The sequence below is a fragment of the Orcinus orca genome, chromosome 12, assembly GCF_937001465.1.
Source record: "Orcinus orca chromosome 12, mOrcOrc1.1, whole genome shotgun sequence".
Classification (NCBI taxonomy): Eukaryota; Metazoa; Chordata; class Mammalia; order Artiodactyla; family Delphinidae; genus Orcinus; species Orcinus orca.
In genome coordinates this window covers 70713295-70727583 of record NC_064570.1, presented here as the reverse complement: position 1 = coordinate 70727583, position 14289 = coordinate 70713295, and the positions used below count along the sequence as shown (strand labels likewise).

The 14289-nt window shown below is 40.4% G+C and overlaps 1 protein-coding gene across 6 annotated transcripts in view; it reads left to right on the top strand.

Moving 5' to 3' along the window:
- Positions 1-14289, top strand: part of LOC101277426 (cytochrome b5 reductase 4) — an 84260-nt gene that overhangs the window by 4663 nt on the left and 65308 nt on the right. For 5 of the 6 annotated variants that reach the window (XM_033428515.2, XM_049695357.1, XM_033428512.2 and 2 more), the window contains exon 2: positions 550-703. In XM_033428515.2, the coding sequence (XP_033284406.1) occupies positions 550-703 (154 nt within the window). Of the gene's footprint in view, positions 1-549; positions 704-14289 lie in introns of those variants that run through there. The other variant, XM_033428516.2, reaches the window with a different exon arrangement.

The following is a 14289-nucleotide window of genomic DNA, read 5'->3' as shown; positions in this document are numbered from 1 at the left end:
GAATATGGGGAGCCACCGTTTTATTATTTTCCATTATTTGATAACCTTTGTTTCTCAGTGGATTCTTAGAAAACATATTACCATCTCATGTGATTTCTAATATTCTGTGTATGTTGAAAATCCAGAAAATCAACTTCAGCCAGTTTCTGTTTTCTTCTATCAAATCCCTTGATTTTTAAGGCAAAGAAATTTTGGTCCAAATTGGTAAGCGACTAGAACATATTAGCGGTAGAGCCAGGACCAAAATTTGTTTTCTGACTCTGGGTTCAGTACTATCCTTGTACTATGATACCATTTGGATGGACATTTGTGTGCCAGAATTTCTAAGCCCCACCTCATGGCCCAGGTACTTTATATAGGGTTCCATTTATAATTCTGATACCATGTCCTAAAGCTGAAGAAGACTTTTAGAATCGTTATATTTGAGTTTTCTTATCTTTTGGAGTGGGAATCAATAATGAAGTGGCCTGAGGACCAGCAGCAGGAAGGGGAAGGGAAAGCAGCTGACTCGAAAAAGCCACACTGAATTCTTCCCTGTTCCTTTTTGAGGTCCCTCTGAAACAGGGCAGAAGTCTTATGGATTGGATTCGACTGACCAAAAGTGGAAAGGACCTAACAGGATTAAAAGGAAGATTAATTGAAGTAACTGAAGAAGAACTTAAAAAACACAACAAAAAAGATGATTGTTGGATATGCATAAGAGGTAGGTGGTATTTATTATGTACTGCAAAACGTTTTGGCTAGGGTTTCCAGTTGTAATGCTGTACAGCCCCTTGGTCCTGTTATTTGGTGATATGATTTGCAATTAGATAACAAAAATATGCCTTACACTGGGCAATAAATTCTCTAATTCGGAATTTGGGTCTGAATTAGGGCAGTATTTCTTCCCTAAGTCACTGTTCACATAGCATCCCTGTACTGTATTCCCTTTGAAAGAAAACAAGTGTTTACCAGGTAATTTAATACCAAAGTAATAAAATTATTCAGTAACACCTAGTTTACATGGAATAATGTTCCACCTTTGTGCCGTGTAACAGAATTCTGTAGGAAAAAAGGTCTCTGAGAATCTAAAGTAAATCAGAAAACCCACATTAAAGCCAAATCCTTAGTTCTCACTTGCAGCACTTTTTATTACTTAATCCACACTTGTTAGCAATATGAGTTACCTGATTTTTCTAGCCCACAGCAAATTAGAAGCCCCAGGCTAGAAATGGATAGATTGGGAGAGAGTGAGCAGAGAAAGAATGATAGTTGATGGAAGTAGATCTCATGGTGTCCTACAGCCTGGTATCTGGGAGAGAAGCAAAAACAATTAAGGGCTTGCAGCTGTGCACTGGGTCTCCACAGCAATGTCCTTGAGTCATCTAGACAGGGTTCAGTATATCCACTATCCTCAGTTTAAAGAAGAAAGGAAGTGTGTCATTTATTGCTGTTATCGCAGTTGTAATTTTATCATTGTATAATTTTGGTTTGTTGTCAGTTATCCTGATGATACTGTCCCCTGTATGAGGGCAGGGACCATGTCAGTCCCCTGCTGTGTCCTTGGTGCCTGGCACATAGAGGTCATCAGTATGTGTTTGTTGAGCTAGTGCAACACTTACCATTCTTAAGAAATTTGGTTACTTGAAGAGGTGGTTGTCACAGTAGATCAGTGGTATAGTAAATGGAAAGACACCAGTAGCACTATTAGTTTGCTAGGGATGCCCAAACAGAATTCAACAAACTGGGTGGCGTAAACAACAGAAATTTATTATCGCACAGTTCTGGAGGCTAAGCTTTAAGATCAGGATATCTTCTTTGGGCTTGAAGAGGAAGCTGTCCCATGCCTCTCGCCTCTCTCCTGGTGGTTTGCTGGCAATCTTGGAGTTGCTTGGCTTGTGGTGGCATCACTCTGATCCCTGACTTCATCTTTATATGGCATTCTTCCTGTGTGATTGTCTGGGTCCAAACTTGCTGTTTTTATAAGGACATGGGTCATATTGGAGGAGGGGCCTGCCCTACTCTAATATGACCCCATCTAATTACATCTGCATTGACCCTGTATCCACATAAGGTCATGTTCTGAAGTATTGCAAGTTAGGATTTCAATGTATGGATTTGGGGGTACACAATTCAATCCATAACAGATATAATTAGAGTGTGGAATGTTTTTCAGTGGCAGAGGGTATGGAATCTTCCAGGAGGGGATGACTTAGCTTGTTCTGAGACAGAAGAGCAGATGCTCAACTTTTCAAAGTTTCTCAGGGAAATACACTGTGGATAGACCAGTAACTTGGAATGAGGATTCTGCCAGACACAAAAAGCTCCTTTTGCCAATTGATAGGGTTTTTAATACCCTCCTTGCTTTCTCTTCGTGCTGCATACCTGTTTACCAGGTGCAGGTAACTGGCACAAAATGACCTCCCCACTGTGCCCAAGTGTCTTCTGCTGGCCTGGGTGAAGTGGAGGTCAGTTTCCCATGAGGATTTCTCAGCTGGTCCAGGCTATGGGCGTGTCTGAGCTGTTTCTGCAGTAGGAAGCCACTTTTTCAGAAAACTCTCTCATGTGAACCCTTCACATCCTAGCGCTATTAGATAAATGAGGCATCGTTACAATGCAGTCATACTTTTTTATTCATTTGATGTACTGATGGAGGTCAGGGACGGGTTTGCTATGTTTAAAAAGTAATACATGTTGCTCCCAGTTACATATCTCCCGTAATGATTTGAATGGATGACACTCTTCCGGTAAGGTTGTTGATTTAAGGATAAATTCTTTTAAGGTTTCTGTTGGAGAATGTATTCTACCCTACTAATAATTGGGCTTTTCCTCCCGGATTGCAAAGTAAGATGTGTCTTTTTTTTTTTTCCCTTTTGACAGAGTTTGGTTTTTAATTTTAATAAAGAAACATTTGATTTAGGCCCTGCCCTGGGACCCTCCACTCTAGGAGGAGAAGATAAATAACTGGTAGACAAGTCTGAGTGAAGTGTCCTACGAGGGCTATGAAGAAAGTGATGTCAGATTGCAGGGAGGGAGCCGTGTGGGTTAGGAAAATCAGAGATGCTTTTGTGATAGAGATAAGCCTTGAAAGGGTGGACAGGATTTCAACCAGAAGGGAGGGGGAAGTACACCCAAGCGGAGGGAAATGCTAACCAAGGGTCTAGACACAGAAAAGCTGGAGGTATGTTCTGGAGCGTAGGCTGCCTGTTGGAGAATTATAAGAAAGAAAACTCTGAAGGCATGTTAGGGCAGATTATGGAGGACCTTGAAAGCCAAGCTGAGAAATGTGTTCTTAATTTTGATGGCAGTGTGAACTGTTGGAGGTGCTTGAATGTGGGGACAGAGAAGGCCTTGGAAAAGGTAGTCTGGTGGTGGGCATAGTGAATTGAAATGAGACTAGGAAAGCATTTAGCTCTTACAGAAGTTCAGGTGGTAATAGGTGAACCAGGATGTTGACAAAGGCAGCAAAGTAGGATGAATGAGGATGACAGACAAAGTAGGATGACAGACAAATTCCCTGTAATTTCTAACACAATCCTCTATGAAAGTAGAAGAAAGCACAGGACTGAATGTAATTGTCTTTTTCTTCTTAGCTGTTCTAATTTAAAATGTTAGTGATACCTTCTTAAAGGGAGTGTATGCCAATTTAGCTTTGAAGGTCAGTGCTAATGTTTGGACCCAAGTTTTAATCAAAGCTCTACCACAGGGAAGCATGGTATCAAGGTATATATTTTTTTCTTTTTTTAAAGTATTGGATTCTTCATTTTCTAACAATTGCCCCATTTTTAGATCAGTTCAAATTTCAGCTTGATCAGACCAAGGGAGACACAGTGTCTCTTTAGAAAATATACACTTTGGCATGGGTTTTTATAGCTAATATTTGGGGGACTTTTTTTTTTTTTGAGTACATAGCTGTTCTGCTTAATGTTCAGGTGTGCTAAATCTAGTCATGTTCGTAAAAATGATGGTGTAAAAAGAGCACTTGGCTGGCAGCTGACAGTAAAATGTGGGCATTGGTCTGGAATGATCTCAAAGGCAGGTTTATGGACTTTCTGATTTGTTCACTTAATTCTCACCTTTCTGTGTAAAGTATGTAATTCCTATAATGCAATAGGAGTTAATTGGGACATTGAGGGACTGGATGGGAGAGAGATAGCTTTTTCAAAAATTTTGTTGAATTTCCCGTTAATTCATGCAATTGTAGTTTTCTCTTTTATTGCTATTTCTCTCTGTCTCTCTCTCAAGAACTAAAGGTGATTTACAAATATGTGAAGCTTTGAACATGAACATTTAGGAGTTTGAATAAAAATCTAAATCACTCATCTGTGAGAGCTCTGTAGAGCCTAGATCAGACTTTGTTTTTTCTGTAGTATATTTTACTGTAGTATGTAATCAGTGTGGGTAATGATGTATTAAGTCATGAAATCATCTTTTGGCATCATTTTAATCTTAGGGTGAGGGGAAGTGTGGCCTGATACTCAATAACAGTCTGTTTAAATAAATGGTATTTCTAAAAAGTTGATTACAGTAAATATATTGGCCATTCTGCTGTTAAAAATTTAGTGAAGGGCTTCCCTGGTGGCGCAGTAGTTGAGAGTCCGCCTGCCGATGCAGGGGAGACGGGTTCGTGGCCCGGTCTGGGAAGATTCCACATGCCGTGGAGCGACTAGGCCCATGAGCCATGGCCGCTGAGCCTGTGCATCCGGAGCCTGTGCTCTGCAACGGGAGAGGCCACAACAGTGAGAGGCCCGCGTACCGCAAAAAAAAAAAAAAAAAAAAAAATTTAGTGAATGCAGTTCCCCAAGTGGGATTTAATGGATTTCATTTATAACTTAGAAATGAACATACTTTGATTTCTCCTAATGCTGATTGTCATATGCTAGTAAATTGAAGAGGCCTGCTTGAGACCATTGTAAAAGTGACTTTTAATGGATTTGTATTTTTCATGTTTCAATAACTAAAAAATCTTGGCAGACTGATTCCAAGAAATGGTATTTTTCCATTACTGTTTCCTAGATTTCTAGGTTCATTTACAGTAAACTTTTAAAAAATTTACTTGTATGACAGTAGTGTAAATTTTTATGAGTGCATCAATCCTCATTATTGCTGGGTTTCAAATTTGCCTACTCACTAAAATTTATTTGTAACCCCCAAATCAGCACTCATAGTGCTTTCATAGTAATTTGAAGACGTGCACAGTGCAGTGAAAAATTGTTGCTGCCCGAGCACACGTTCCTAGCCGAGGTCAGACAAGGCAATGTTCTGCCTTCTTGTTCCAGCTCTCTTACAAGTGTCTTTTTTGCCATTTTTTTAGTGCGACATTTTTCACATTCTGTGCTTTTCGTTGGTGATTTCACTGTATACATGCCCCCCGCCCCACAAGGAGAGTGCTGAAGTGCTGTCCCAAGAATGCGGTCATGTGCCTTCCGGAGAAAATATATGTTAGATGAGCTTTGTTCAGCCATGAGTCATAGTGCTGTTGGCTGTGAATTCAGCGTTCACGAATCTACAGTATGTATTGAATAATATGTCAAGCAGAACATACATTAAACAAGGTTTTGTTTTGATTGGTTGACAAAAATGTGACCAGGGGCTTGCAGGAACCTCACCTTGTATTAATATTTTCCCTTAGGAGCAGTGGTTCAGTGTTGGCTAATTCAGTGTTTGAAGTGAGTTTGTAGAACGTAACTGCCTAGAGTAATGAGAATTGACTGTGGTTCTTTAGGTTATCTTTTATTTATACTTCAGTAATAATAAAGTAAAATAAGTTTTATACTTTTTAGGTTAGATTCAAACCCACCAAGAAGAGAGCTGACTTTTTTTAACACCAAGTTCTTCTCTCCAGGTTTCCTTAGCTCCCTGCTTCAATGCTGTTTTGAGAAACTAGTATTTCTATCTCTAGCTGAGGAACTTTTTCTGTCTGAAAATTTTCTTCTAGAAGCAGTTTTTCAAGTTTGGAACTAATGCTTTAATATATAGTAGAAGGTATTATCACAGTAATGTAGAGTGCCTCTAAACAATACTGTATTGTTATTCCAGTTAGCTCAACTGTTCTGTACATCGTCTGCTTTGTGTAACAGCCTCCTTACTTGCTTCTTGACAGTTTGCAGATTCTCGAACAACTCCCTTCTGCTATCACTTGCTTGTTTAGGAAATACAAACCAACATTTTTTCAGGTCTATTTCCCTTTATTCATCCATTTCTAATCTAATCTGTAGGTTCTCAGGTTGCCTATTATACACCATTAATGCAGGTAATCTAGTCTGTTGATTTTATTCTGTCCTACTGACATATGAGACCATTCCATTTCTTTTACTTTTACTCTGTCTTTATCTCCTTAATTGTTATTCAATCTCTTCTTTCTTTTTTTTGACTCTTCCTCTCTCTGTACCACCCTTTCCATTCACTAAAAATCCACTAGAGGGGGAAAAAACTGGTGTTCTGGGCGAGTGGGGGAGGGCCTCATCTAACCCTCAGGTGTTTTGCTTGATTGACACAGTGGTTTACAGACTTCAGCCAACATTTAGAAATTTCCTTTATAAGAAAGTTTTTGATTACAAATTCAATTTTTTTTTTTTTTTTGCAGTATGTGGGCCTCTCACTGTTGTGGCCTCTCCTGTTGCGGAGCACAGGCTCCGGATGCACAGGCTCAGCGGCCATGGCTCACGGGCCCAGCCGCTCCACGGCATGTGGGATCTTCCCGGACCGGGGCACAAACCCGTGTCCCCTGCATCGGCAGGCGGACTCTCAACCACTGCACCGCCAGGGAAGCCCTACAAATTCAATTTTAAAGAAATTTTTAGGGCAATTCAAATTTTCTCTTGTGTCAGTTTTTATAAGTTACGTTTCTCAGTATATTTGTTAATTTCATCTGTTATTTACCATATTGGCATAAAGTTGTTTATAACATGCTCTTATTATCTCTTTAATGTCTTTAGGTTCTATAGTGATAGACCCTTTTTCATTCCTAATATTGATAGTCTTTGGTTTTTTTGTTTTTTTTTTCTTTATCAGTCTTACCAGAAGTTTATCAGTCTTAACTTTTGGCTTTGATTTTCTCTGTTCCTTGTCCATTTTCTATTCACTGATTTCTACTCTTGTTACTGGGGAGGTGACTGTTTTAATTTCTCTTCTTCAACATTGGCATCTATACTTCTGTGGTGATAATTTGCTTGCAATAACTCTTGTTATAGTCTTAGTTAATGTCTGAATTACTTGGTAGCAGGAAACTCAGTGTTGGGATTTTTATCCCAATTTACATTTAGCTGTTGCCATTATCTTTTTACCAGAGGTTTTTGCTCACTTAAACTTATTATCCAGTCACATAATTCTCAGATTTTTAATTAAAATCACATATATAGCTCAGTATTCTTTATAAGAAGTGTTTTCTGTTTTTAAACAGCAGGTTGATGATGTGTGAGATCTGTGCTATGTGCTAAGTGTTTACTTTTCCCGACAAACCTATGAAGTAGGTATTCTGCTTCACAGATGACGGCACGGAAGCTTAGCGAATCCTCATTTTCCAAATGATGAAACTGCAGCTGAGAAAGTATATTACTGGGGACTCATGGATGTAAGTGGCAGAAACTCCAGCCTAACTTGGATTAAGCAGAAGGCTAAAAAGTTACAGGTGGAGCTGACCTGAGGTGAGGATTGGTACAGGGGCTCAGGTGGTGTCCTCAGGATCTGCTTTCACACTGTCTGTCAGGTTCCCTTCTGGGCTTGCTCCATTTTAGGACTAACTCTTCACAGCAGCAAGATGACCACAGCAACTGTAACCCCAGTTCTTTTCAGGTTCTCTTCCTTTTATCTAATAGCTAAAAGAAAAGCCTTGGAATTGGCTCCGATTGGCACAGTTTTGATCATGTTCTCGTTGCTGGAATTGTAGTTCTATTTAGGGGGAAATGGTGTACTTAATCACTTAAACCTAGGTCACAAGTTCATCCTGTAGCCTAGAGAGGGGCCACAGTGAAGAGTCAGGGAGGAGGATGTGACTCCTTGAAGAAAAACTGCTGCTGTTGCTGGAAGGGGAGTGGCCGCTGGGTAGGGAAAACATTAATGCCTGCTACAGAGCATAGAGTAACTTGCCAAAGCCATAGCTGATGAGAGTAGAGCCAGGATTTTAACCTAGGCAACCTGATTCTAAGCTGTTATGCTTAAACTACACTGTACTGCTTCCTGTTTTATCATATTCAACTCTAGATTGGATCCTGGCCTAGCCTTTATGCGTAACTCACTTTGAGTGCCATTCATGAATTAATTTATTATGAAATTACAATGGAGTGCCTGTTACTTGTAGCTCTTCCCTTGTGCTAAATAGCATTGCTAATTAGCAGTCATACAGGATAGCCTTCCAAGACAATTTTTATTTTTAGTAATTTAATGAAATATAGCTTTTGCTTTCTGTGTGACTTTGTGTGTAGTTGTCATTCATAAAAAATAGAGACTATAGGTTTTAACTTTCTCTTTCTCTATATTGGTTCACTCGTTTAATCAGTATTTCTTGGGGTCTACTATGTTTCATGCATGATACCAGGTTCTGGGGAGTGACATGGAAATTTAAAACAGAGCTGGCCCCTGCTCATGGAATTCACAATCTGGCAGGGAACACAAAGTGTTACTCAAATCTGAGGACTATTGTGAAGGAGAGGTCTGCTGTGCTAAGAGTGAAGATTCCAGGAGATTGAATAGAGATGAAAGGTAAATGGGCATTAACCAGGCAGAGAGGAAGGGGAACTATATTACAGTTTCCGGAAAAAGCACGTGCAAAGTCTAGGTGGTGTGATTGTGTGAGAGAAAGAGCGCAAGTGCAACGCATAGGTGTTCACTGTGAATATGAGGAACTTCAAGTTAGTGATACCTGTATTCTTTCTTCTCAATTTCTTGTATTGGAAAGTCAAAGACATCATTCTTTCTAAGGCACACTCTTTTCTAAGGCTTGACCCTTTATGTGGTCTTATCAGTCCTCTCCAGCGTCTTCTGTGACCTCAGGTAGTTGTTTATCCTACATTGTTGAAACACCCTCAGTTCTTTCCTTTCTTTCTTCCAACAGCTTCTTCCTTTCAGTCTCCTCATTTTTTCTGGTCCTCTTGGACTTTGCTTCTTCCCCTGGACTTTCTTCCTCAGTATTTGATGTATGTCCTCTGTTAGAACATCTGTAATGTTTTTGGGCCATTTCTTCTATTTTTGTCTTTTTATTTAAATTGAGTTTCAGGGTATTAATATGCAGCTTCTCTCCCTACCCCTAGCATCTAGTACAGGGCATGGCTCATGGGCAGTGTTCAGTAAATATCCTTTGAATCACATGTAGGACTTTTAAACCACATATTGTAGGGATATTTTAATGTTTTCACAAAATAGTGACCAGTTGAGGGACTTTCATTTTTGCTGTTTCCAGGTTACATTGCTCTTAGAGTTGCTCTTAGAGTTAAGGAATATATCAATTCCTTAATCAAAAAGTTTGTTATTTCTGGACAGTTTTCTGATATATACTCATGGTCAGTTACTCATTTTTGAGCTCATAGAATGTGAGCTGCAGCCTGATGGGGATCCTATGTTCTCTCTCCTTTGTACAGCTTCATATTTCCTTTTGCAGACTTTGCACACTGTAGGGGTTAAGTAAATATTGGAGATTTCTTCAGGGCCATTTTTTGCCATTAATATTTTCAATTAAACCTTTTATTTTGAAAAAGCTTCAGACTTTCAAAAAAAGTTGCAAAAGTGATGCCGTGAACTCTAGAAACACTTCACATGGCTAGATTCACCCATTGTTGACATAGTCATCATTATATTTTAATGAATCCATTTTATCTTCACTACTAACTTATTCTTTATACCTTTTTGTTATCTTTGTTTTAGTCATTGCTGTAAGGGTTTATGATACACAATTTAAATTTATCACAGTCTACCTTCAAATAATATTATACCATTTTACATACAGTGTAAGAATATACTTCCATTTCCTTCTCCAGCGTTTTGTGCTATTATTCATTCCGCATATGCTATAAATCCTGCGACATGTTACTGTTTTTGCTTTAGACAGTCACTTATCTTTTAAAGAGATTAAGAAAATGAAAAAAATTACCCACATTTTTACCATATTCAGTGCTTGGTATATTTTTGTGTTGATCCAGATTTCCCTTAAAGAACATTTCTTGCACTACAGATTTGCTGGCAATGAATTCTCAGCTTTTGTTCATCTGAAAACATCTTTATTTTGCCTTCATTTTGAGTATACATTATAATTGGGTATAAAATTCTAGGTTGACAGTTTATTTTCCTCAGCGCTTTAAAAATGTCACCCCATCTTCTAGTTTGCATAGATGAGAACTCTGTTGTCATTTTTTTTTTTGCGGTACGCGGGCCTCTCACTGTTGTGGCCTCTCCCGTTGCGGAGCACAGGCTCCGGATGCGCAAGCTCAGTAGCCATGGCTCACAGGCCCAGCCGCTCCGCGGCATGTGGGATCCTCCTGGACCGGGGCACGAACCCGTGTCCCCTGCATTGGCAGGCGGACTCTCAACAGCTGCACCACCAGGGAAGCCCTTGTTGTCATTCTTAATTGTTTTCCTGTAGAATGTAAGGCTTCTTTCTTCTCTGACTGCCTTTAAAATTTTACTTTGCTTTTCAGCAGTTTGACTATGATGTGGTTTTCCTTTTATTTTTTCTGCTTGGGGTTCTCTAAATTAACTTTAGGAAGTCTTGGGCCATTATCTCTTCAAATACTTCTACTCTTCTTTTGGGATTCCAGTTCCATATATGTTAGCCTGTATTGTTGCACAGCTCTTAGATGCACCATTCTGGTTTTTCACTCATTTTTTCTTTGTGTTTCAGTTTGATCATTTTTGTTGACTTTTCTACAAGTTTACTTATTTTTTCCTCTATTGTGTCTAGCCTGCTGATTAACTCATCAGAGGAATTCTTCATTCTGATATCATGTTTTTCATTTTTTGTGTTTTCATTAGGCTTCTTTGTATAGCTTTCATCTCTGTGCTGAAATTTCCCGTTTATTAAGTGTCAACCTTATTTTCTACTAGATCTTTTAATATATTAATTAGAGTTATTTTAATGTATCTGTCCTATAAGTTCCAGTATATGCACCATCTCTAAGTCTGGTTGTATTGCTGTTTTTCTCTGTTGACAGTGGGTTTTAACATTTTGAAAAATGTGTCTTTCAATTTTTTGATTGTGTGTTACACATTGAATATAGATGAACAGTAGAACTTGAGGTATTTATACTCAGAGGTGGTACACTTTTGGATGTGAGGGTGATCTGGCTGCGACATCTGTCACCCCATTGATCACCAGGGTTGATTCGGCTGATCTGGATGGCTAGGCAGGTCTCCCCTTCCTCCCTCACCACTCCATGTGCATCCCTCTTGAAGCTGCATGCTTGGTTGAAGAGGATGACCTTGCCCGATAGAGGGGGACTGTTCTTCCGTCAAGGGTATATGAGTAGCTGCGCTCCCCTGCTAGAACCTGCAAACAAGCTCTCAGGGTCATTTGTAGGAGAACGTAGGGTAGTCAAGCTTCCAATACTCCACACACATCCAAATGAGCTGCTGCATGTGGCAGTCTGCCTTTCTTTAACAGAAGGAAAAAAAAAAAGAAATGGTACACTTTTTCTGGCAATTAGGTTGAGTCAGCTTAGTTAGTAGTTGATCTGGGTTTGGGGTGGTTGTTATTGTTATCATTGGTGCACCACTGACTTCAGATTCCTCCAGCAGTAGGTTACTGCTACCTTGTTTTTGATGCGGGGCCTTAGTGTTGGAGGATTTTTTCATTGTCCCTGTTCCACTCTTCTTAACTGACAGCTTGCCCTATATACTTGCATAGGGTCTCTCACCATGTTCTTGCCCCTCTCCCAGTGGCAGACTGCTCTTACTTGTTGTTTGATGTAAGACTTGTGGTGGTAGAAGGGGTTTTGCAGTTTTCCTGTTTCAGCCTCAGTCTTAGGCAGGTCCTGTTACCTGAGCCCCATGGGCTGAGCTTTCTCAGTGATCCTGTCACTTTCACACTGCCTCTTACTCAGTGCAGGGTTTAGAATGCAGGCAGATTTCTTGCCCGTGGCAGCTGAACTTTGCCTTATATCAGGAGGGGAGGAGGAGGATGGGGCAGAGGGCATGGGGTGTGAGCAATTACTCTGCCTGCCTTCCAGTCCTAGAAGTCATCTGTTTCATATCAGCGTAGGATCTCGGCCTGAGTGGGCTTTCTGTCCCTCCTCTAGTGTTTAGCTTACATTTGCCTAATGTCAATGCAGAGTGAAGGAGGATGTGTGTTTCCTGCCCTATCCAGCAGCAGTTAACCTTTGCTTGATATCAGTGCAGGGACTTGAGGGTGGGAGGCTTTACTAGCCCTTCCCAGCAACAGACTGCGTTTGCCGCGTGTCAGGGTTGATCTGCAACATGCGTGAATTTCTTGCTCCTTCCTCAGCAGTAGCTGATCCCCACCTTGTACTCCTGCAGGCCCAAAGTATAGATGGCCTTTTCTCGGTTCTCCCGCTCTACCCTCAAGTCTTGGAGCAGGTACTACACACCTGGACCACCTATGGACCTTTCTCAGGTCTGCCCTGCTCACGCTATTTCCCATGAGCATCTCATGAGGTGCAAGACTATGAAAAAAGAATTGACTGCATGCAGAATCCCTTTGTATCTGAGCTTCTCAGTGTTCTAAATTGGCACTAGTGCACACTGGGCCCTAAAAGAGTTTGTTAAAATTTCTGTTGTTTTATAGCAACATCTCTTTTGCCTGTGCTCTGTCAAAGGTGAAGTGGTTCATATGTCCCATTTCCTCAGAGGGGCTTGTCACTCTGTGGAATTTAGATATTTGGTTGCCTTACCATGTCACCTCACTGATGGACTCAGAAACTTTCAGCGTTTTGGGACTTCGCTGGTGGCGCAGTGGTTAAGAATCTGCCTGCCAATGCAGGGGACACAGGTTCGAGCCCTGGTCCGGGAAGACCCCACATGCCATGCAACTACAGAAGCCTGCGTGCCTAGAGCCCATGCTCCGCAACAAGAGAAGCCACCGCGATGAGGAGCCCGCGCACCACAAAGAAGAGTAGCCCCAGCTCGCGGCAACTGGAGAAAGTCTGCGCGCAGCAAGGAAGACCCAACACAGCCAAAAATAAATAAATAAAATAAATAAATTTATATATAAAAAAAATCCTCGAAAAAACCTTACAGTGTTTTTGGATTATCTGGCTTTTTTCTTTTTGTTAAGGGTGGGAGCAATTTTTTCTTGTGGCTTTCTACTTCTTAAGTTCATCATTATACCTGTTTTTTTTTTCTTTTCCCAGCCATGCCGCTCAGCTTGCAGATCTTAGTTCCCCGACCAGAGAATGAACCTGGGCCCTCAGCAGTGAAATCGCGGAGTCCTAACCACTGGACTGACAGGGAATTCCCCGTCATTACATCTTAATTAATCTTTGCAGCTGGCTTGTTTCGGAAAATAGGAAGTAACTCAAAGCATAAGGACATATTTGGGTTTTTTTTCCGGGTAACTAATAGCAAGGCAGTTCAGTGTTGGTAGCTGCCATTGGTAGCCCTAAGGCACAGGCAAAGAGAGGGAAATGATCCCACGGAATAGGAAAGAGTGGGGTAGTCGGAAAACTGATCTTTTAGAGATAGGGTGTCTTGTTTATTACTGGTGTAAGTTGTAAACCCAGTTTAAGAATAGTAAACGTGTCCGGTGCTAGTAATGTTTGGTCATTATTCTTTCTAGGAGAAGTTTGTGGATTTTTTTCAAAATACTCAGAGTGTAACTGACTGCTCAGACTGTTGGTTAATTTTTCATGCTTTCACAGGTCAGTTTACTTTTAATGAAACTTAAATGTCAGGGCTCTTTTTCCTAATACTAATAATGTAACATAAGATGACCTTTGATAATTATGGCCAGTCAACCTTCTGAAGTGCTTGGAGGCCTTTATTACATTCCATTTAAATTTTCCTGGGCAAAATGAGGCATTCAGACCAGATTCTTTTAGCTCTTTTGTTAATTAGACTGGCCATCGTTGAAGTCGTTTGGTGCAGTTTGAAGCTCTAAGTTATATTCAGGACAGTTGCTGTCTCGTGCTCATTTCTCTGAGGTAGCGCTAGTCTCATTTCTAGTCTTTTTTTTTTTTTCCTCTTAAAAACTGTGCACCAGAGCTTGGCAGTTAATAAGTACTTAAGATACTAATTTTAATTTTAGAGACTTTTGTCAAATGTTCTGCCTCTTCATAGTGAGGTTGATAGCCCAGAAAGGTGAATGGAAGTTCCACGTGTATGGGCAGAACATTTTTTTATGAATTGACTGGGGGCAGTGGCAGGGAT